The 23,351-nt window shown below is 33.2% G+C and overlaps 4 protein-coding genes across 5 annotated transcripts; 2 read left to right on the forward strand and 2 right to left on the reverse strand.

Annotated features, from left to right (window-relative positions):
* Positions 1 to 736: 736 nt before the first annotated feature.
* On the forward strand, positions 737 to 3,111 carry LOC108332858 (pectinesterase). The gene is made up of 3 exons (XM_052870901.1): positions 737 to 793; positions 1,206 to 2,241; positions 2,321 to 3,111. The coding sequence occupies exons 2-3, from the start codon at positions 1,224 to 1,226 to the stop codon at positions 3,055 to 3,057; spliced, it is 1,755 nt and encodes a 584-aa protein (XP_052726861.1). The 5' UTR covers positions 737 to 793; positions 1,206 to 1,223; the 3' UTR covers positions 3,058 to 3,111.
* Positions 3,112 to 4,847: 1,736 nt separating this feature from the next.
* Positions 4,848 to 10,460, forward strand: LOC108334275 (probable serine/threonine-protein kinase At1g54610). Its single transcript, XM_017570031.2, has 8 exons — positions 4,848 to 5,909; positions 6,538 to 6,822; positions 7,243 to 7,560; positions 7,729 to 7,956; positions 8,231 to 8,328; positions 8,666 to 8,780; positions 9,227 to 9,694; positions 10,095 to 10,460. Exons 1-8 carry the CDS (start codon positions 5,490 to 5,492, stop codon positions 10,260 to 10,262), a joined length of 2,100 nt encoding a protein of 699 aa, XP_017425520.1. The 5' UTR covers positions 4,848 to 5,489; the 3' UTR covers positions 10,263 to 10,460.
* Positions 10,461 to 17,259: 6,799 nt separating this feature from the next.
* LOC128194629 (L-type lectin-domain containing receptor kinase VII.1-like) lies at positions 17,260 to 19,205 on the reverse strand. Its single transcript, XM_052870170.1, has 2 exons — positions 19,192 to 19,205; positions 17,260 to 18,994 (listed from the first exon to the last, which is right to left on the reverse strand). Exons 1-2 carry the CDS (start codon positions 19,203 to 19,205, stop codon positions 17,260 to 17,262), a joined length of 1,749 nt encoding a protein of 582 aa, XP_052726130.1.
* Positions 19,104 to 23,115, reverse strand: LOC108333585 (probable L-type lectin-domain containing receptor kinase VII.2). 2 transcript variants are annotated; one of them, XM_017569055.2, is made up of 3 exons: positions 20,610 to 23,115; positions 19,738 to 19,877; positions 19,104 to 19,407 (listed from the first exon to the last, which is right to left on the reverse strand). In XM_017569055.2, exons 1-3 carry the CDS (start codon positions 22,679 to 22,681, stop codon positions 19,238 to 19,240), a joined length of 2,382 nt encoding a protein of 793 aa, XP_017424544.2. In that variant the 5' UTR covers positions 22,682 to 23,115; the 3' UTR covers positions 19,104 to 19,237. The 2 variants fall into 2 exon arrangements, 1 of the variants encoding a protein (XP_017424544.2); XR_008246148.1 differs by having other exon boundaries at positions 19,294 to 19,407; positions 19,738 to 19,845; positions 20,610 to 23,114.
* Between the last annotated feature and the right edge of the window lie 236 nt (positions 23,116 to 23,351).

Below are 23,351 nucleotides of genomic sequence, written 5' to 3' on the forward strand. Positions count from 1 at the left end.
AAGTGTACAAACAAAAAATTAGTTAGTTGAAAAAAAATATATATTAAATACTTGTAAGAAAAACATTAAAATAATTGATTAAATATAGTATTTACCTTTTTTTTTTATCTAATATTTATACTACATGAAATATAAGTTATATTCAATAAAAAAATCATGAGATAAGTTATATTCAATAAAAAATCGTGACAGTTCCTTGCCAACACAAGTTAATAACTAAACTAGTTTGACGTTATAGATGTGAAACATGTTTTAATTTGTGTATAACAAAACATCTACAATACACTTTTTTTCTCCTAAATTATATATATATATATATATATATATATATATATATATATATATATATATATATATATATATATATATATATATATATATATATATATATATATATATATATATATATATATATATATAACTTAATACATGTGTTTTATGTGTGTTCCTCTTATTTTAAAAAGGCAATTATTTGGCTTTTAAACTAAACATTAATTGCACTAATACCAATTATATATACTCAACTTAGTATGTGTTTTTTTATCCCTTCTTATTTTAGAAAAGATAAGTATATATATGTGATTTTTATCTGTTCCTCTTATTTTAGAAAAGACAATTATTTAGTATTTTGACTAAACATGAATGGCATTAGAACGATTCACCTTAATTAGGAGTTAAGTACCATTTTTTGAGTATATAATAATTCTCCACCATCTCAACATTTGAAGGAAAACATATTCCTCCAAAGACTCAGACACAGAATAGGGATCTCATTTCTCTCCACTTTTAATCAGTAAGGTTCTTGTTTCACACAAAATATACACATTACTTATTATTCATTCACTGCAATATTATATGATTATTTTATGCCTAGTGACTTTATTAGATTTTGAATCTTTCTAAAAAATAAAAATTGTTTATTTGTTTGAATATTTAGAATTTCTAAAATTATCCTTATTGATGATGACATTATATATGTAAACAGATAACACATTGTTGTTAATTGTGCTGATAAAATTAAAAAGAATAAAAAATTGTTCTTAACGGTTAACGTTATATGCATGCATGTCGTAATAGCAGTAAAAGACGAGGGTCAAAATAAAACAAGATCATGTTCAGAATTCAAAAACTTGTTTATGAAATGTCATGTTTATTTTTGTTTTGTCACATTTACTAACTTTACACTGAATCCATGTATGATATAGGAACTATACATACTTGAAATGTCGGAGAGAAATGTTGATAAGGGAAAGAGGATCATCATTGGTGTTTCAACCTTGTTCTTGGTGGCTGTAGTTGGGGCTATCGTATTTGGTTTCAACCTCATTGAGAGTAGTTCAAATGGAAATGGTGATAAAGAGAATGTTAATAACAAAAATCAACATGTTGCTGCCTCTGTAAAAGCTGTCCAAACCCTTTGTCTTCCCACAAATTACAAGGAAGAATGTGAGAAAAATCTCATGACAGGTGTCGGAGACAGCACAACAACAGATCCATATGAACTTATCAAACTTGCTTTCAATATCACCATCGAAAAAATTACTGATAAATTCGAAGAAATGAATATCTTGCATGACATTGAGAAGGAGCCTAGAGCGAAGATGGCACTGGAAACATGCAAACAACTCATGGATCTCTCGGTTTCGGAGTTAGAAAGGTCATTTATTGGAATGAGCGAGTTTAACCTGATGAGTGTTGATAAAATCCTCATGAACTTAAAAGTTTGGCTAAGTGGTGCACTTACATACCAAGACACTTGCCTGGATGAGTTTGAGAACACCACCAGCGATGCTGGTAAAAAGATGCAGGATTTATTAACGACGGGCATGCATATGACTAGCAATGGTCTTTCCATCATAACAGCATTGTCTGATACTTTCACAGATTTTAATGCCACAAAATTACTGGGACGTCGTCTCCTTCAAGATTCTGAGTCACCATCATCGGTTGATAATGGAGGACTAAATGAAACACTGATATTGAATCGCAAACCTAATGTGACGGTAGCGAAAGATGGCAGTGGAGATTTCATAACCATTAATGAGGCACTGAACAGTGTGCCAAGGAAAAATAAAACGCCATTTGTGATCTACATCAAGGAGGGCATCTATCAAGAGTATGTTGAAGTGAAAAACAATATGACTCATGTGGTTTTCATTGGTGATGGTGGCAAAAAGACAAGAATAACAGGCAACAAAAACTACATAGATGGAATCACCACTTATAAAACTGCCACAGTTGGTACGTCTTCTTTCATGTTTCTTTTCTATATCTTTGTTTAATAATTCTATATTAATTAAAAATATATATATTCATGCAGCTATTCAAGGAGATAACTTCGTGGCCATGAACATGGGATTTGAGAACTCTGCCGGAGCTGAGAAGCATCAGGCAGTGGCATTGAGAGTTCAAGCAGACAAGTCTGTGTTCTTCAATTGTTCAATGGATGGGTATCAAGACACACTTTACGTACACACCCTACGTCAGTATTACAGGGATTGCACCATTTCTGGTACCATCGACTTTGTGTTCGGAAATGCACTTGCTGTTTTCCAGAATTGCACTTTCGTGGTCCGAAAGCCAATGGAAAATCAACAATGCATTGTGACTGCACAAGGTAGAAAAGAGAAAGAACAACCATCTGCAATAGTGATCCAAGGAGGTTCCATTGTGGCTGACCCTGAATTTTACCCAGTAAGATTTGTTAACAAAGCTTACCTAGCTCGTCCATGGAAGATATACTCCAGGACCATTTTCATGGATACGTACATCGATGACTTGATTCAAGGTGAAGGGTATTTGCCATGGCAAGCATTAGAAGGACCCATTGGTATGGATACTTGCTTTTATGCAGAGTATCACAACACTGGTCCTGGTTCAGACAAATCCAAGCGTGTAAATTGGAATGGGATTTTGAACCTTAATTCAAAAGCTGCACGTTTGTTCTCACCTTCCAAGTTCTTTCATGGACTTGATTGGGTTCGGGCTACTGGAGTTCCTTGCTTCCCTAGCGTGCCCCCACACTACAGGCACAAGCAAACCATATTACCCTGGTGATCAAATCCTCCATTATTATATCATCATCTTTCACCTTTTTTCCTATTCTTTCATTCTTTTTATTTTTGTTCCTTCATTTTAGAAGGAAAATAAATAACATGTTTTTCTTCGTTCGCCTGCTTCAGTTTTTCATTCTCATATAAACATTTGTGTTTTAATTTCCATATCTATTTTCGTAAATTTACACTGAATGCAGATAAATATAATTAGCAAAATGCAAAACAAAGGTAAAGTATTATCTCACACTATCCTATTTTTTATTTTATTCTGAAATTATTAAAAGAGTTATTATGAAAAAATTGAAGTTGTTATGGTTTAAAACGATTTTTGTGTTTTATCAAATTTATTAAGATAATTTCAACTTTTTTTATAAAAGTTATTTTGACTTAGCATGCTTTTATTTTAGTTAAAATAAAATCATTTTAACATGACATGATTTTTTTTTCGGGTAAAACTATAATAACTTGACATAACTTCTTACTTAATTTTTTTTAAAGTTATTTCATTTTGATAATTTTATAATAATCATCATAAAATAAAAAAGCATTTGAACTTGTAATACTTGAATATAATTTTTTTTATTTGCAATGAATAAGAAAAAAACAGAAAATTTAAAATGTATCCGTTTAAATGGATTTTGTTTTGGTCTTTTATCCGTTTCATTGATTATGAGATGAGATAACCCTTTAAAATTAATATTAATGCAAAACTATCGAAACGTATAAGGAATTTAAATGATATCCTTTCATTGGCAGGTATACAATATTTTTCCCACCAACATTTAATATAATCTGAGCATTTTACTACGTTACTCTTCTTTAATAAATGAAGTTTATGTATATTTTTTTTAACTATACATGTAAATTAAACTTAGGCATAAGAATGATTTGTGATATAAACTTTCTATCATAAAAAAATATTAAATAAATGTTTAATTAAGTTATTCATTTAAATATTTGTTTCATAGTGCTATAAGTATAATATATTAATTCTGTCAAAATAGAATACAACATATTAATTAATTTGTTGATAATTAATTACAGTCAGAGGAACTAATTAATTAATAATTTAATATTTTTTACATTCATAAAATTCAAATTCAATACTTACTTAAAGAAACTAGACCTCATTTCACTCAGATTAATATAATGTTGGCTATATAAATGTGTTCTGGAAATAAAATTAAAATTATTTTAAGAATACAAAGTCAAAGTGGACCACTCTTATATCATAAATTAAGAATACAAAATTCAGAATTTTTTTTTACTAAAATATTTTTTAATATTTTCTCACTTGTCTAGGAGATGCATTTCATTTCACGCATGATACCATGAGACTAGCAAAATAAATTCTTCAAACCATTTCACGGATTTGAAAATACCATAAGTATTTTTTAAAAAATATCTAAAATATTAATTGATTACATATCTAAAGCTATGTGTAAAGTATTTTCAGGCTAAATAAGTCGAGCGATTACTAAAATATTACTAATTGCATGATGCATTCTAATTTAGCTTTTAAAAAGTACTAACAAAATCATGAACTTATTTTTTCATGAATAAGGCATGAATAAATAAATAAATAAATATATATATATATATATATATATATTTATATATATATATAGGAAAAGTTGAATATAAATATATTTTTCTTGTAGTATTTTTAATTAATGAAAATATTGAATAAATAAATTAATAAAAAAATTCAGTTATATGAGATTTACAAATAAAATATTTAGTTTTAAAAATAAAATTAATCCGTCAAAGGGCGAAATTTGTTCCTTGCATAACGTCAATGGCAGACTCGGCCCCTGAGAGAAAAGAGAAGGGTCTGTTGACTGAGTTTAGTCGGCAAAAGCCGTCGTGTTAGGGAGATATTAATATTTCATTTCCCTAATTTATGAAATTATGAATACGCGTTGAACTTTTGCCAAAATCCAACAATTTCTTTCATATTAAGCTTTTCACCAACCATTCCATTCTTACCTTTAACCCCATTTTAAAGATCCACTCAAGTTTTTATTTTTCTCGTTCCGACTATTTTCTTTATTAATCATTTTTATCATACCTTGTCTACCAGTGTTAGGATCATCACCACCCTCTTTTTTTGAATGTTGACAATTGTTGGCACAGTGTTACTGGAGGGTTCTGAATTGCGTCTTTGATTGGAATATCTGACTCTGCAATTGGGTCAGTTTGAAAGTTTCAAAAGAGGGCAGAGAAAGCGTGGTTTTTTCCATTTTTTATTTTTAAGGGTTCAAGGAGGGGAAATTCCCAGCTTTGTTTTTTGGAAGGACGACAACAAATTGATGCATGAGCATTAGTTGGTGACTTGCATGATGGAGTTGTAGGTGGAAGATTGCGATCGTGGTTCTTGATTGAAGGATAATAATATTATTGTATAGTTGAATAGTAGCTTCTTGGTGCAACATGGGGTGCATAGCTTCCAAGAGTGCAGCTGTTGATGACAGCAGGGAGGGTGTGGCAAGGGAATTGACCTCATCTAGCAGAAGGACATCTGAGATGAAGGTTTCTGCATTGGGTTCCAAGAAAAGGGTCGATGGAGTTTGGGGGAAAGATAAGGTTTTAGATGGTGCTGATATGAAAGTTTCACTAATTGGCAAGGAATCTGATGGTTCGATGCGGTTGTTTGATTCTCAGAATGGGAAGAAGAAAAAGGAGAAACCTGAATCGGCTGTTCTTGATCATCCTGGTGTTGGAAGGGTTCCGAAGGGTTTAGAGGGAGAGCAAGTTGCTGCAGGTTGGCCAACTTGGCTTTCTTCTGTTGCTGGTGAAGCTATCCAAGGGTGGATACCACGGAGGGCAGATACTTTTGAGAGGTTTGGTAAAGTAAGTTTTCACCTTGGCTGCATACTCTGTGATTGCATTATTATTCAACTGTCGTCTATTTCACCAATTTCTGTTACCTTCATGTGAATGCATTGTCAATAGTTTCAAAACATTGTATGCTTATGAAATTAATCCTTTGGCTGATGACCAGTGCTTCGTGGATGCGAGGGAAACATGGAAAATTGTTCCCTAAGTTTTAAATTTCAGAATATGATACTTTTTGTTAACGACTGTTTCAGAAACCTGTGCTCTTGTTGGTGTATGAAGCTTAGATGCAGCTTATATCTACCTTCTTTTGTATATTTTTCTAACAGCTAAAAAGGAAAGAGCTCAGCTCAACAAATGACTGGATAGTTTTCATTTTAACTTTTTTTAACAATAACTAAGTCCTTCGTACACTGGACTCTGTACATTTTATTTTGCAGTGATTTGTTTAATGGGTATGAGTTCAGGATTATTTTTCATTATTAAAGATTTTGTCAAAAGTAGAGAATGAAAAACGTGAGTTAGATGATTAAACTTATTTTTGAGGGAAAAAGAAATAGTATTCTCTTCTATTCTAAATGGTTAATGATGTTTTTTGTTCTCACTTATTAAACGACTCGTGGGATGGCATTCGACCATGCAGATTGGCCAAGGAACCTACAGTTCTGTGTATAAGGCACGTGATTTGACTCACCAAAAGATCGTTGCATTGAAGAGGGTGCGCTTTGATAATTTCGATGCTGAGAGTGTCAAGTTTATGGCAAGGGAAATCCTTGTTCTGCGTAGGCTTGACCATCCAAATATAATAAAGTTGGAAGGATTGATAACGTCGCAGACATCTCGCAGCTTGTACCTTGTTTTTGAATACATGGAACATGATCTTACAGGACTTGCATCAAGTCCTACCATTAAGTTTTCCGAACCACAGGTAGTGATGATATATCTTATATTCTTGCAGTCTTCTGTTTTACATGGAGTCAAGATTCCTCTAGTTAAGACGTAATAAAACCATTCATGGCCTTCACTTAACAATTTGAGCATCTGGGATATTTTGTCATTGACATGGTATCAAAGCTTTATGAACAAAGTTGCTAGGAATTTGATCTTTGCTTCCTAGATTCTTCTAAAATGAAAAGTTGAATTTCAGCACATGGAAGAATTGTGCCTGTGCATTATCCCTAATTCAAACATGTTAAAGATGTAATAAAACCATTAATGAGCCTTTGCCTAACAGCTTAAGATTTTGGGATAATTGGTCATTAACTCTTCTGTATACTGATGTCAGATTTAATAGTTGGAAGCACTTATTCTTATGAGTTATTTGATTTCTAAGTGATCTTTCTCTCAGGTTAAATGCTATATGCAGCAGCTTCTTAGTGGATTGAATCATTGTCATAGTCGAGGTGTCCTCCACCGTGACATAAAGGGCTCAAATCTTCTTATTGACAACAATGGCACCTTAAAGATTGCAGATTTTGGTCTGGCAAATTTTATTGACCCCCATCACAAGGTTCCATTGACCAGCCGTGTAGTAACTCTGTGGTATAGACCACCAGAACTCTTACTCGGAGCATCTAATTACGGAGTTGCAGTAGATTTGTGGAGCACTGGTTGCATACTGGGGGAATTATATTGTGGCAGGCCTATTTTGCCTGGAAAAACAGAGGTATTAAGAATCTAGTCTTCATCATAAATACGTTCAATGTTTACTTTCAAGTGGTCTCTTCACTGTTGTGAACGGTTTCAATTTCTAAACCAATATAGTCAATTCTCAAATTGATATTATTATAGTAACAGAGCTAGGTGCCTGAAGTTTAATTTCTGTTAATTGTAGGTTGAGCAATTGCATAGGATTTTTAAACTTTGTGGCTCACCATCTGAGGACTATTGGCGTAAGCTGCGGTCACCACATTCAACAGTATTCAGGCCTCCCCACCACTATAGGCGTTGTGTTGCTGAAACATTTAAAGAATATCCATCTGCTGCCACAAAGCTCATTGAATCCCTACTTGCTTTAGATCCCACACTTCGAGGAACAGCGGCTACAGCCCTGAAGAGTGAGGTTAGTCGTTTTTGTTTACAGTAAGTGAAGTACTCATGCAATGTTCTTATATACTCATGTGAGTTTTGAGTACCAATTTCTGAGCTTCATGTGTGTGCTTGTGATGATGAAGACTGCTTTCTGATTCCTGCCTTTGTTACCTTATTTATTGGAAAAAATAATCGAATTTCTTATGCAATATTGTTATTCAATATATTGAAGGAACTCGTTTTCTGTATCAACTTCTATGAGGTCCTTAATTCTCCATTTTGACATTTTACCCCTTCATTGACAGTTCTTTTCAACGGAACCTCTTCCCTGCGATCCATCAAGTTTACCAAAATATCCTCCCTGCAAAGAGATGGACACTAAATTTTGGGAAGAAGCAACAAGGTACCTGCTGTATGATATGTTTTTTGTATGTAAAAGATGTTGAGGCAAAGACAATTTGATTTGTTTTCAATACTGATATTTTCTGACGTGATTTTAATTTCTCCCAGGTAGTGAAATTGATTTTGTATAAATAGTTGAATTTGACTGTTGAAATCTTTGAAATAGGGGGCATATATTTGATTTCTAAAGCTTTGCAGTCATGTAACTGCAAATATATTTTTCATCATTAATTTTGAATTTTCTTTCTGCTCCATTGGATTCATCTATTTATGGTAGATGGGAACCTTGTTACCTGAGACTTTTGTAAACAAGTATAAATTTTTGTTTATCATCTTAGGCAAGGAGCTGATGGGAGAAAGGAGAAGAAAAATGGACCAAGAGTTCGGCAAGAAAAAGAACCTCAGTCATTTATTTTATCCAAAGACAATGAGGACTGTCACATATCAATGCAGGTAATGGAAGAAAGAAAGATTAGGCACAATTTCTCCTTATTCATCTTCCTATTTGAAAATTAGGCTCATAGGAGAATACAATAAAGAAATTTTGTATTAGAATTTTGTTAGAACTGGCATAAAAATCAGTAAGAAAGGTTGAATTTCGTCGACTGAACATAGGGAAATCCCTCTAGAAAGCACTACACTGTTCCAGATCCCTCTATCATTCACCGAAAGTCCATAACTGGCAGAACTGCGAGTGTCTGCACCTCTCAATGCCCAAATGCCGCTCTAGTTTCAGTAGTTTAACTGCTTTTTTTCTTACCATAATCGTGATTCCTTTATTTGAGCAATTTAACGGGCTAATAGCAAAATCGTTTCTACTTTTTTCTCTTTTGCCTTGTCTAGTGCTCTGCAATCTGTCTCTTTTTCATCTCAGTAAATCATAATTTTATTTGATGCAGCAAGGGCAACGCCTTCCTAACTCAAGGAGCCGGAACGAATTCTTCAACCCTCACAGAGAACCGGTTTCTGGACATTTGGTTTTTCCACAGAAAGTGTCAGAGGATCATAAATCAACAGTAAATTATTTCTCCGGGCCTCTTTATCAGAGGCCTATGCATTCAGGTCCATTGGTTCCAGGCAATGGCTGGGAAATGGCTGGAAAGGAAGCTGGTGAGCAGCCTCATGTTTCAAACAAAGCCACCCTACCAAAACTATCTGGAGTGGCATCTAGGACTTCATTGTCAGGAGATAAAATGGAAAACCCTGTTTCTTCCAGGCCCCGAGAATCAATTCAAGCTCAAAGATCTTTGGAGTCAACTAATGCTGGATCAGAGTCAAGAAGAAGGCATGATAAGAAACGCCATTCTCAAAGAATTGATCACAGGCAAATCGAAAACGCGAGAGTCTCGACTCAAACATTAATTCAGGTTAGTTTTTAACTGTTGTTACCTTCCAATGGTCATAGTGGACTTAAATATAAACAAATTTCAATTTTCTAAATCCTATTTAATGCTTCTGTTTCAAAAAAGCTTTCATCTTTAGACCTAACCATCATCGTGAATAAAGGAAAAAAAATACCTTTTTATCATCTGAAAGCAAGAATATTTAATGAACTTAACTATCATTCTTAATCAATATTAAAGTTGTTAACTTTGGTTGTAATTGAGTCCACATGTAGGACTTGTCTGTAATGGCTTTTTCTAGCTAGCAATAAACAATGAAAAACCTTGCGTTTTGTGTCCCCAGTATTCAACATTTTTGTAATTTGTATGCATCTGTCATTTATCTTGGGTTTTTGCTGGTTCTTGATGGTGGTCCCTATTTCAGGAGGTCCATCGACCGATGGGAAACAATATCTGCCATCTCTCTGGTCCATTACTGGTTTCATCAAACAATGTGGATCAGATGCTCAAAGAGCGTGATCGAAAGATCCAAGAATATTCGAGACGAGAACGAATGAAGTCAAGTGAGATAGCTCGTGCAAACCAAAATTAGGATGATTCTTAGATGATTACATATAATTTTTTTTTTCTAGTTACACAGCTAGATATACTTTAAATGACAACAAAATTTATATCAAAATTATAGAAAGAGAAGGGAAGGAGTGTGTTCAATGTTCATTGCTCTTCCCTTGTAAATTACAGATATAGTGTAAATTGAGGCTTTTATAATAAGAGTTTGATGTTCTTTCCATTCACGTTCTTGTATATGCAATCCAATTTTTCAAAGTTTTATTTCTAATCTCCAACATGATTTCATCCAAACGTGGAAGGAGGAAAAATATATATAGAGAAAAATAGGAAGATGGTGAAATTATGTGATAAGAAAAAGAATATATTGAAAGCGTGATGGGAGAGAAGTGGGGTGTGTGAATGTAGGAACACTGAATTCAAGGTTTAATTGTAGTGAAGAAAATCGTATCTATAGTTAAAATGAATCGGTGAATTGTGGCATTGCCATGAGAGTTGAAGTTTTTTGTTGAGAAAGCTAACAATAAAGACATCTTTGGTGGTTGTTTGATCATTTTAAAACTTTTATCAACAATTATCCTTTATATTGTGTTTAGATAAAGGGTAATTATTATTTTTGAAGAATTTGAAATGTTTTATGACAAAATATGTAGGTAAACAAAATATGCTATTCAGGTAAAGACATTTTGAAAGAAATTAAGATTTTAGAATTTCATTACAAAAATTAAAGAATTTCAAATTCTACCTAAAAAGTCAAAAATTAAAATTTTTCTTATTCTTAGATTTATATTTAAACCTTCATAGTTTGGATCAGGGTGATCGAAACAAGAGTAGACTTGACTTAATATAGAATTGATATATTTTTGTTTGAGATGATTTTAATGTCTTTTCGTAGTCTTTTTTGAGTCAAACTCATATCTTACTAAAGCCAAACTTGACTTGGACTCAATCCAAGTTGGACTTGACATGAGCCTAGCACAATTCAACTAATCATAAGTATATGTGAATTTGGCTTGACTTGGACTTGGTCAACGTTTTGCTTGGGCACATGTGAACTTGGTTTGATCAACATTGGCAACTCAACTCGACTGACTTTAACAATTCAATTCGATTGAATTGGGGTTAAATTGACTTGATTTATTAACTTTAGCAATTTAGTTCGATCGAGTTAGGGACAAACTGACTTGATATAGACATAGGTCGGGGATAAACACAACTTAACATGGTCAAGATTGACTCAACTTGGTTTAAGCTTGACTTGACTTGGTATTAATCGAGTTAGGCTTGACTTGGTCTTTGATTAAGCTAGGTCAAACCTAGTTTTGATTAAGCTAGGTCCAACCTAATCTTGATTGGACTAGGATTGACTTTAGCCTAATCCAATTTAACTGAAGATGGGTTGGCCCCCAACTCAGGTGAATGTTAACTTGTCTTAACTTGGCTCACTAAAGTTTAGGCTAACTCAGTTTAACCTGGGTCCAAGTCGGCTTGGCTTGCTCAGGCATACTCGATTTGATCGGACCTAAGCTAAATCAGTTCAACCTAAGTCTGGGCAAACTCATGTTGACCTAATCTTGATCATTTTAGGCCTGATATGGTCTTGATTGATATGGGGTTAATTTAGGCCTAGTCCAACTTAGTTGAATATGGATCAATCACGACTTATATGAACGTGTACTTGTCGTAACTCAACTGAATGTGGGCTTGCTTTGTGAAACTCAACTTGGACCTTGTTCGAATCAATTCAACTTAATTATACCGACTCGACCTAAGCTTGGTAGACTAAGTCGGACACTGATTAACATGGTCTTAGTCAAACTAGGTGGAACTTGGACTTGATCAGACTATGATACACGTGGGCCCAGTTCAAGTTAACTAAAGATGGGTTGTCCAGACTCAAATAAACATGGACATGACTCGACTTGACTAAATGTGGATTTGATTTGATTTATCTCAATTTAAGCTAAGCGAACTTGGTTAACCTAACATGGGGTTGGGCCAATTCTACTCAACTTGAGTTTGACCCAAATCTGCCCGACCTAGGTTAGACCCAACTTTGCTCAATTTAGGTATGGTCAACTCGACTCGACTAGAACCTAGGCCTATTTCACTCAAGCTAGGTTCAGACTGACTCGACTTAGACTCGAGTCAACTTAACTTAACTCTGACTCAACAAGATTTGACACAATTTTGGATCAAATCAACCCAATATTATTTTAGTTTAATTTATTCAATCTAACATTTTATAACTTAAATAATCTTTTTTAATGTAAATAGAAAAAGTTATAAGTTTAAAATGAAAAAAATTTAATAAAAAATAATATCAATTAATCAAGATCACTTACAAAAACTATTAATATTGATATTTTTTTAATTTTAACAATTATTTGATATTTAAGAAAAAAGAACTACTATTGTTGTTTAAGAAAAATATATTAACAAACTATTTAGTTTGAGGTGGGAATTTTAAAAAAACTCTTATAAGATTTCAGGTTAAATTGTAACTTTGAACTCTTTAATTCTAGATCCACTTTTTTGCAATTTTATTCCCCTCTGTAAATGTGTAATTTTTATTTAAATGAATATGATGAGTAAGGTAATTGATAAATTAAAAGAAAAGATAAAAAAAACGAAAACATAAGAGTCAAAATTGGAAAAACATTGGTCGTGATACAAAATTTGATAATTTTTTTCAAGGTGTTTATTAGATCAAACTTTATTTAGATTGACAAATTGTTATGTTTAATTTAATTCGGTTAAAGTTATAAAATTATGATAATATAACTATTATATAATTTATTGTATTATTTTATTAATTACATATATGATTTTTAAAAGTACTAAATTGTTTAATTAAATAATATAGTTTGGTTAAATTTGGTTAAATCTAATGTTTTTTATTAGGTCAAGTGGATTTTTTTTTCCACTCCAAGCTATCTCCATCCTGAAGTAGTAAAATTTGAGGACCACAAATGAAGAAGAAGAAAAAATGATTACCATAAATTAAAATTTAAATGAGAATTGCAAATTCAGCTAAGATTAAATAACAATAAAATGTGTTGTATTATATTAAGCATACCTAATATATTAAAGAAAATACACAAATTTATTAGTTGTTTGAGTTTTCTCTAACGCAAACTCGACACTAGTATGCACTTAAGGTGTATTTAAACACACTTAGTATATTAAAGAAAATACACAAATCTGTTTCATTTTTCTCTTGCATAAAATTATCTAGTGTACATTAAAAGTGTTTTCAGGTCAAGGTTACCAAATTAAAAAAAAAAAAGTAAGCAAATGAGTTGGTTCAGTTTTAAATATCTAAACGACTTAATGTTGGTTTGTGTGTTATTAAAAAAGAAATTAGAAATCGAGAAAAAAAAATAATAAAGATTTTTAAGTTTATAATTAATTTTTAAATATAATCAATCTTAAAAATAATGTATATAGATTTAAAAAGTTAATATATTTATAAAAATATAAATAGTAGAGTTTGTAAAAGTATAAAGAATAAAACATATGTGCAAAAATAGAATAGATTATTTAAAAGTATAAAGGATATACAAAAATATGTAAAGTTGACTCGTTAAAATTATAAATTAGTGTATGAATAAATTGATGTAATGTAAATTATTAGACTCGTTTAATCAATGCATTGACAAAGTCATTCAATATGTATCATTAGACTCGTTTAATCAATATATGGATACATTCGTCTAATGTATATTGTGAGGCTCATCTAATTAGTATATGAAAAAACTTGTGTAATGTATATTGTAAGACTCGCTTAACCATAGAATGGATAGAATAATCTAATGTGTATTAAAAGATTCATCTAGTATGTGTATGAATAGACTCATCTAACATATATTGTTAAACTAGTATAATTAGTGTATGGATAAACTTGTCTAATGTGTGTTATAAAACTCATTTGATCAATGCATGAAAGTATCTATTTAATGTGTATTCTTATACTCATCTAACTCATCTAATCAATGTATGAAATGACTCATTTAATATTTTTTGTTATACTCATTTAATCAATACATAGTCAAACTTGTTTAATGTGTATTGTTAGACCTGTGTAGTGGTTTTTACTATACTCATCTAATCAATGTATGAATAAACTTGTCTAATATGTATTGCAAGATTTATATGAGTAGTAAATGAACATACTTGTCTAATATTTATTAATAGACTCCTCTAATTTATGTGTTGAAATACTTGTCTAATGTATATTCTAGAATCGTGTAATAAAAATAAGAATAACTCATTTAATGTGTATTGCTAGACTTGTTTAATTAATACATCGACAATCTCCTCTAATTTTTTTGCTTTGCTCATCTAATCGGCTTGTTCTCAGGCTTTTCTTATAAGTTTTGTTATACTCGTCTAATCAATGTATGAAAGGACTTGTCTAATATTTTATGTTATACTTATCTAATTATTGTATGGACAATCTTGTGTAATTTTTTTTCTATATTCTTCTAATCAATATATGGAAAGACTAGTCTGATGTGTACTGCTAGACTTGTCTAATCAATACATCGATAAACTCATATAATATGTATTATTAGACTTGTTTAATCAGTATACGAACTCACATAATGTGTATTTCAGACTCGTGTAATGTGTATCGCAAGACTGATCTAATTAATGAGTGGACAAAGTCATCTAATATATATTAAGAAACTCGTCTAATTTGTATATAGACAAACTTGTGTAATGTATACTATTAGACTTGTTCAATCAGAGTACAAACATACTCGTCTAGTATTTCTTGTTAGAATCGTTTAACTAATGTACGAACATAGTCTTACAATCTATGCATTTGCATACTCTAATTGTATTGCTAGTCTTGTTTAACTAGTGAATGGGTAAATTTGTCTATTGTATATGAATAGAGTCATATAATTTATGTATGGAGAAACAGACTTATATAATATATATTGTCAGACTTGTCTTATCCACAAACTCGTTTAGTATTTGTTACTAAACTTATTTAATTATTGTATGAGCAAACAAATGTAGAAAAAAAAATCTATTTTTATTTAAAATATAAAATAATAAAATTAGTTTAAAGTACGTTTTAGTTTGAAATGTTTAAAACATATTAAAAAAACAAAACAATAGTATAGCATAGTTTATTGAAATTATTTTGTAGTTACATTTAATTTGAAATAAGCATTTTTTTTCATTTGCTCAAATTTTTAATAGTTTAGTTCAATAGAATTATTTTGACTACCCTTAATGGTGACATTTGTGGAATGTTTGAACAACAAATTTGTATAAAGTTTTCATTGATATTTATCTCTCTTTAAGAAAAATTACACTTAGTAGGAGAAGAAATAAGATTAATTTTGGTCATTTTACATTGAATAATTCTTATATGTATGTGCTTTCAGTAGGAGTACAATTATTTACCCAGTTTGACTTCAATACTTAGAAAATACTCCACTATGAGAAAAAAACTTTGTTATTTATATATCATATTAAAAACATATTTAATCATATAAATCAATATATACACGTTACTATGGCCTTGTAACTAACCAATCGGGTAACTGATAAAATAATTGGAAGAACCGTGCGATTGACATGTCACGATATCACTTCTTGACCGCTTAATCCGGACAATCATTGAGCGGAGTTAAGACGTAATTAATGTGAAAATAGTTACTCATTGAGCGGAGTTAAGACGTAATTAATGTGAAAATGGTTACTGCTAAACAGTTAAGGTTTACATTAATGACCATTAAAAGGTAAATTAATTGGTGAAGTTCTTTTAAACTAAGGGTTTCATTTCGAGATAAACTCATTTTGACTCACTATTTAATTACAAAAGATCTGCAGAAAAAAAATTCTGACTTAAATGTCAGAGTGTTTTCTGCATGTCACTCCATACATCGATCGATCAAAACGTTCGACACATTAGAACATCACTAAGACGAGTTCTTCGTCCCATTTGAGCATAAACAATACAAATAAGTAATTGAAACTTCGTGTATACAATATCACATTTATATGCCTATTATCACAATACTGGTTCAGGTTCAAACAAATCGAAACGTGTGAAAAGGGTTTGAATTTAGAACCTTACATCAAAAACTGCACATTGGATCTCACCTTCCAAGTTCTGTAGTGGAACTCATTTGATTGAAACAGACACCATAGACAAAAACAGACAAGATGGGGGCGTGAAATTTAAAATGATGTACTATAAATTTAAAATCATGTAATATATATATATATATATATATATATATATATATATATATATATATATATATATATATATATATAAATAAATCTTTGAACTAATCCATTTTTTGAAACATTAATTAATTTAGTTATTGACATTAAATTTGTTAATGATTTGCAGTGTTGTTCCCACATTATATTTAATATCTATTTTCCTTAATGTTTTGCTACTTAAATTATTAATGTATAGAGAAAGAATAATAATTTATTTGCGACTACCCTGGAATCCTAACAATAAAGAAAATAAAGGTTTGTCTCGTTAATATTTTTTCCTTGAAAGCTTATCTCATTAATATTTAGTATCTCGTTAAATGTTGGTAATTTGCTTAGGATATTTCAAAAATAATTAACTCGAACCCACAAATAATTTACTGAAATGAAATCTATATTCAAGGACAAAGTAAATTTTTAGAAAAAAAAAAACGGAAGTTTCTCCCATGATTCAAACAATGCACAATCGATTTTATTTTCTTTCAAATTGCTTGGTTGTTTCAAGAATTTAATTTCATCGATAATCAAAGGAGGCAATTAAATATCATTCATCTAATTCATAATTCATTAATACAAAACCATTAATTCTTAGCAGAGTTTCATATGACAAAATCTCATGAAAACAAAGAAATCACATCCTAAAGTAAATAACCTTATATTTGAATGAGCACATGCTAGATCCAAACAAACAAGCAACCTAGAATATTCTCTGTTGGTTACTACAGGTTTTTTTTTAACCTTAAATCTGTAACAATTAAATAGGCAAAACATTATCTGTTTACTATGGTGATTTCTGATTCTGATCCTGGAAAAGTGCTTGTGCCACTTCCAGAGGTCCAAGAATTGAGACTGAACATCTTAATTTCATCAAATGTTGGGTAACCACTGCATGGAAAATCACATTTAGACCACATTACAGCTGATTTTACTTTTCCAAGCAAACTCATCTCCATGTTTTCTTCCTCAGTGTTGTCCATTTCCCCGTCCAACATTTTCACCACCTGCCTCATCGTTGGTCGAATGCTAGGGTCTGAATTTGAACACAACAAACCCAAATGAAGCAATCTTTCAGCTTCCTGTGTGCTGTATCCCCATTTAGCCTTCAACCTTTCATCAACAGCACTTTGCAATTGGCCTTGCATCATTAGAGACATTATCCAATCAGTAAGACCTGGTTTATGTTCTTCAATTGATCTTCGCCCGCAAATTACTTCCATCACCAATATTCCAAAACCAAACACATCAGACATAGTTGACACTGCTCCTGTTCGAATCACTTCAGGAGCAATGTATCCTATTGTCCCAATTACTCTTGTTGTGCTGGCAACTTGTCCATGATGATCATGCATACGAGCCAATCCAAAATCTCCCAGCCTTGCATTCATGTCTTTGTCAATAAGAACATTGCACGCTTTGATGTCCCCATGCAAGACCTTAACTTCCCAACCTTCATGCAGGTACAGAATCCCTGTGGCTACATTTTTCAAAACTTTAATCCTCTCTTCCCATGCCATCACCATTCTCTCTTCACACTCAAATATCCTTTTGTCTAAACTTCCCATGCTCATGAAGTCATAAACTAGAATCAAATTTCCCCTTTCTTTTTTGCACCAACCTCTCAATCCTACTAAATTTTTGTGCTTCATTCTGCCTAGAATTGAAACCTCGGCCAAAAACTCTCTCATCCCTTCTTCCCTTTCTTGAGGGATTCTCTTCACTGCAACTTCTGCTCCATGCAAAACCCCTTTATACACCTTCCCGTTCCCTCCAACAGCAACCACATTCTCTTCAGAAAACCCTCCTGTTGCTGCATAAATATCATGGAAACCAATCCTATGAGGCCAATACTCCAGTTCCCAGTCCTCAACTTCTTCTAGTGTCTTGCGGCTGCGCAGAATGAAAAAAACTACAAAACCAGAGCCAATGATTAACACACACAAAATAATGCTCACACCTGCAGCCAAAACTCGCCCTTCAGAAAACCACCTTTTATGATGTACAAATGAAGGCAAATTTTCTGTCACCAAAGCATCACCTATTGAAAAATTTGAATTACTAAAACTCCAAGCAAGAATCCTAGTACTGTCTACTATCTTCCCTGTTGCTGCAGTGAATCCAACATACGTTTCATCCATTAGAACCCCTGAAAGGCTTACATTACTACTGATAAGAGGCACTCTGGGCTTCTTTCTTCCTGCCCGAGTTATAGTAACGTTAAGTTGAGAGTGCATAAATTCAATCCATACCTGATAGTTCTCTCCATTTTTTAGCTCCAACACCTTAAACTTTTTGTCACCTTTTCCTCCCCAATAACCAGCTTCGTGCGAAGTCAAAGAGCGAAGCGAGTTTATGTCAACACCGACATGATTATCACTAATATCATTGAACTCTTCTTCATTTTGTACTATATCAAACTCAACTCCAAAAACATGATTCTGAGGGTTGCCTTCGTTGGTAAGATTGAAAAGACCGATATACTCTGCTGCAGTGGTACCATTTACGCCTCTTGATGATGTGAACAGGAAGACAAAGCCATGGCCAGTGATAAAGTTTTTAATGGGAGCAATTGAGAAAATGAAGGAGGTTGCAAAGGGGAGTAAAGTGGGGGAGTTGGCTTTTTTGGTAGGTATTTTGTGAGGGTAAAAAGCACGGCCTATGGAAAAGAAACTCGAATTTGTGAGAGTCAGAATGGATGTTTGTACAGAAGCATTTCCATATAGAATGATGTTTGTGGAGTTGAAGTTTGTGTTATAGACAAATTCGGTAGTGGAAACTGAACACAAAGTGGTTGCAGTGTGAAGAAGAAAAACAAGGAGCTTCAATGGAGACATTGGCAAGGGACTGAAAATGGAAGGAAAACTTTGCCCAATTGAACTTGGCTGCTACATATATATGTGAATCTTCAGCTCTGCTTAGCCCTTCAAAAGCAAGAGGAAAGCTAGCTTGGTTACGGCCCACGCAGGTTATTGTTATTTATTGTCAATTCAACATATCATGGAAATTTGCATTTATTTCTTAGGAAAAGGACCACTAAGGTGATCAAGACGTGTATGGTTGAAAAATATCTTACAAGTGTTTATAAGAAAGTGAATATTTGTTGAAGTATTGCTATAATATTTTATAAGTTATTTTCAACCAATTTTAAATTAAATTTGTGTTAGATATCATCATCATCTCAGCAATACAGCCAATAATCACCAATCCCAAACCAGTCTTTCTTAGATATTTGTCTTACACGCATGAGATACCTCGATGTGCTTGGTCTTGGATATTTGTCCTGCATACACGAGATACTCGGGTGTGCCTGGTCTTAAATATTTGTCCTGCATATATGAGATACTTGGATGTGCTTGGTCCTACATGGTATATTTGGGTGTGCTTTGTAAGACTTAGAACAGAGAAGAGAAGAAAAGAAAAAGCAGAGTTAATAGTGACAATATCACGAGGTAGAGTTAATAGTGGCAATATCGTTGTCATTTTCCAACTCCAATTTTCTTCTCTTTATTTCACTCTTTTCAAAGAGGCAATGGAAATAAAGAGGAACAGGGAAATAGATTCCATATCAGCTTCATTTATCATTTCTTGGGAAATAGAACGTAATTATTTGCTACACACGAGTATCTTCAAAATTTTGCAAGTCACGTGTTTCTGTCGTTGAAAAAATAATAACAGCAAGAACTCTGACATAAAAGTTGCCAAAAGTCGTCGTATGCTGTAATCATGTAGAAATGTGTTGGAATGAAATGAAATAACTAATATTTGCAAGGAACTCTGTTTCAGATGTAATAAATACAGAAAATGAAGACACCACGTATAGATTAAATTTTTTGTTTCATCCAAGATTTGTCAAAGAAAGAACGTTGAACATGAGTACTATTCAAAGAACTAGAACACCAAAGAAAGAAATTTGAAAAATAAAATAAAATTATGGCACAGCAGAGGAAAAAAAAACACCCCAACTTTAAGCAAATCTTAGCAACATCAGTCGTTGAGACTTGAGATCACTATTTTAGCATAACTTGACTTTTGGAGCAACAAGTGCTCGAACTTTACAAATGTTTGCATTAGCTCTTTGCCATTTCAATATCAACATAGTGATTGAATCAATTGCAGCTCTCACCTTCCTTCTGAGACAAACTCTGACTGTGGCTGTGGACTGGGATAAGAGACGCTTAAAGATGCAGTAGAATAAAACTTGGTCTGCAAAATCTCATCAAAGGTAGGATAATTTACATAGGAAGAACTTGTAGAACTTTTAGACCATGATGCTGCTGAGTTTATTTTTCCAAGCAGACCCAAATGGATGCACTCGTCATTGCATTCAGTGCATTTTATTCCCTCCAATGTTTTCACCACTTGCCTCATTGTTGGCCTAGCAACAGGGTCATTACCTACACATAACAAACCCAAATGAAGCATCCTCTCAGCTTCTTCAGCATTATAACCAATTTGACCCTTCAAACGCTCATCAATAGCACAACTCAACTCCCCTTTCTCCATAAGGGAAAATACCCAATCAAACAATGGTGGCTGATCTGCTATGACGGGTCTTCTCCCACACACCACTTCTAGAACCAATACTCCAAAGCTGAACACATCACACGCAGCTGTGGGTCGCCCAATTCGAACTAGTTCCGGTGCCATGTACCCCAGAGTCCCTATCACTCTTGTTGTGTCAGCCACATGTTCCTGGCGATGCAGCCTTGCAAGCCCAAAATCCCCCAATCTAGCATTCATGTCCTTGTCAAGTAGTACATTACAAGCTTTGATGTCCCTATGCAAGACCTCAACTTCCCAACCCTCGTGTAGGTATAAAATCCCATCAGCTACATTTTGCAAAACTCTAATTCTTTCTTCCCAGCTCAGCAGCATTGCCTCTTCACACTCAAAGATCCTTTTGTCCAAGCTCTCATTCTCCATGTAATCATAAACCAGTATAAGTTTTCCTCCTTTTCTTTTGCTCCAACCTCTGAAACCCACTAAATTCCTGTGCTTCATTCTGCCAAGACTTGAAATCTCTGCCAGAAACTCTCTCATTCCATACTGTGTCTCGTGATTGATGCTCTTCACTGCAACTACCACTCCCTTCAAAACTCCCTTGTATACTTTCCCACTCGTTCCAATCCCAATCACGTTCTCTTCGGAGAATCCACTTGTTGCATCACAGATCTCCTGATAGCTAATCCTGTGTGGCCAATACTCCAATTCCCAGTCTTCAAAATTTTCCTGTTTCTCTTCCCTTCTGGTTTTGAACAAACTATAAAAAAACACCAAAGCACAGAAACCTCCCATAAAAAACGCCCCGAAAGTTACACCTATAATGAAACCATTTGATCTAAACAGCGAATTTTTTGGATGCACATACACTGGTAAATGCTTGGTGTTCAAAGCATCACCAATTGAAAAGTTGGAATTGCTAAAACTCCAAGCTAAGATTCTACAATAGTCCACCATTTTCCCTGTTGCTCCAGAAAACCCCATATACATTTCATCCAACAAGACCCAAGAAAGGTTAATCGGTTTACTGATCAAAGGCCTGCGAGGCTTCTTTTTCCCTGCCGGTGCCATAGTAACATTAATCACCGAATCCTCAAACTCAATCCAAACCTGATAATTTCTACCATCAGCTAGTTTCAAATCCTCCCATTCCTCGCCCTCTCTCCCACCCCAGAACCCAGCAGGCTCAGAATACTCCGAAATCATCGAATTCAAGTCCACGCCCACATGATTATCATTCTCCTCATTGAACTCCTCGTTCCTAAAATCATCAAACTCAACCGCAAAAACATGGTTGGAGGAGTTCCCTGAAGTAGAGCGGTTAAACAAGCCCAAGTAGTTCCCCGATAGAGCTCCATTTACGGCCATCAACGGCGCGAAAATAAAAGCAAAACCATGAGCAACAGGGAAGTTCTCACAAGGGGCAACAGAGAAGATGAAGGAAGTTGCAAAGGGAAGAACAGTGGAAGAGTTGGATGGCTTCGTTTTTATTTTCTGAGGGTAAAAGGCACGTCCTATGGAGAAGAAAGTTTTGTTTGTGAGCGTGAGAATTGAGTTCTGGATGGTGGCATTCCCATAGAGTTTCACGTTAGAGGAGTTGAAGTTCCTATTGTAGACAAATTCATTTGCGGACACAGAAATCAAAACTTGAAGAACCAAATTAAGGACAAGAAAAAACAAAGCAAGAGAAGACATTGTGGGTGGCAAGAACAAGAGAACTGAAGATAAAAGGAAGAACTAAGAACAAATACGTCAAAGCCTAGTTAATGATGCAGTTACACCGAACATTAACAATATACATAGTACAATAGAAGACCTTGGGTTTACTTTTGATGAAGATTTAGATTTAGTTTCATTGAATCCTGAATTTAGCCGAACATTGGCATTGGTTGGTAGAGCTGGCGGCGAGACAAAAATTCCTGGAAAGTAGAAAGAAACTTAGCAATGGCTACAATCACAAAATTAAATAAATAAATAAATAAAATAAAATAAGTAGTGGACACTAGTGATGGTCAAGCATTTTCTAAAAATAAATAACAGAGTGAAATTTGAGGAAGAACAGATGGATGAAATTGTTTATTTTTCCGACAAAGATCCAACGACCCGACCGCCCTAAGAAGTCATGGATTTGTAGTTTGTAATAAGTGGGTTAGTTAAAGGGACTTCAATTTTATTTTTCCTTTTAAAAAAATGCACACTCATTTACCCTTTAGTTTGTGTTTATTCGTGGTCAAATTTTTAAATTATCGTTTAATATCTTAATCTCAACTCATAATTAAAAAATCTAAATAATTTTAAAGTAATAAACACGGTATCCAACTTGATCTCCTGGTACGAAATTTGAATTTTTTTTATATGAAAAATA

This window comes from Vigna angularis, chromosome 11, assembly GCF_016808095.1.
Source record: "Vigna angularis cultivar LongXiaoDou No.4 chromosome 11, ASM1680809v1, whole genome shotgun sequence".
Classification (NCBI taxonomy): domain Eukaryota; kingdom Viridiplantae; phylum Streptophyta; class Magnoliopsida; order Fabales; family Fabaceae; genus Vigna; species Vigna angularis.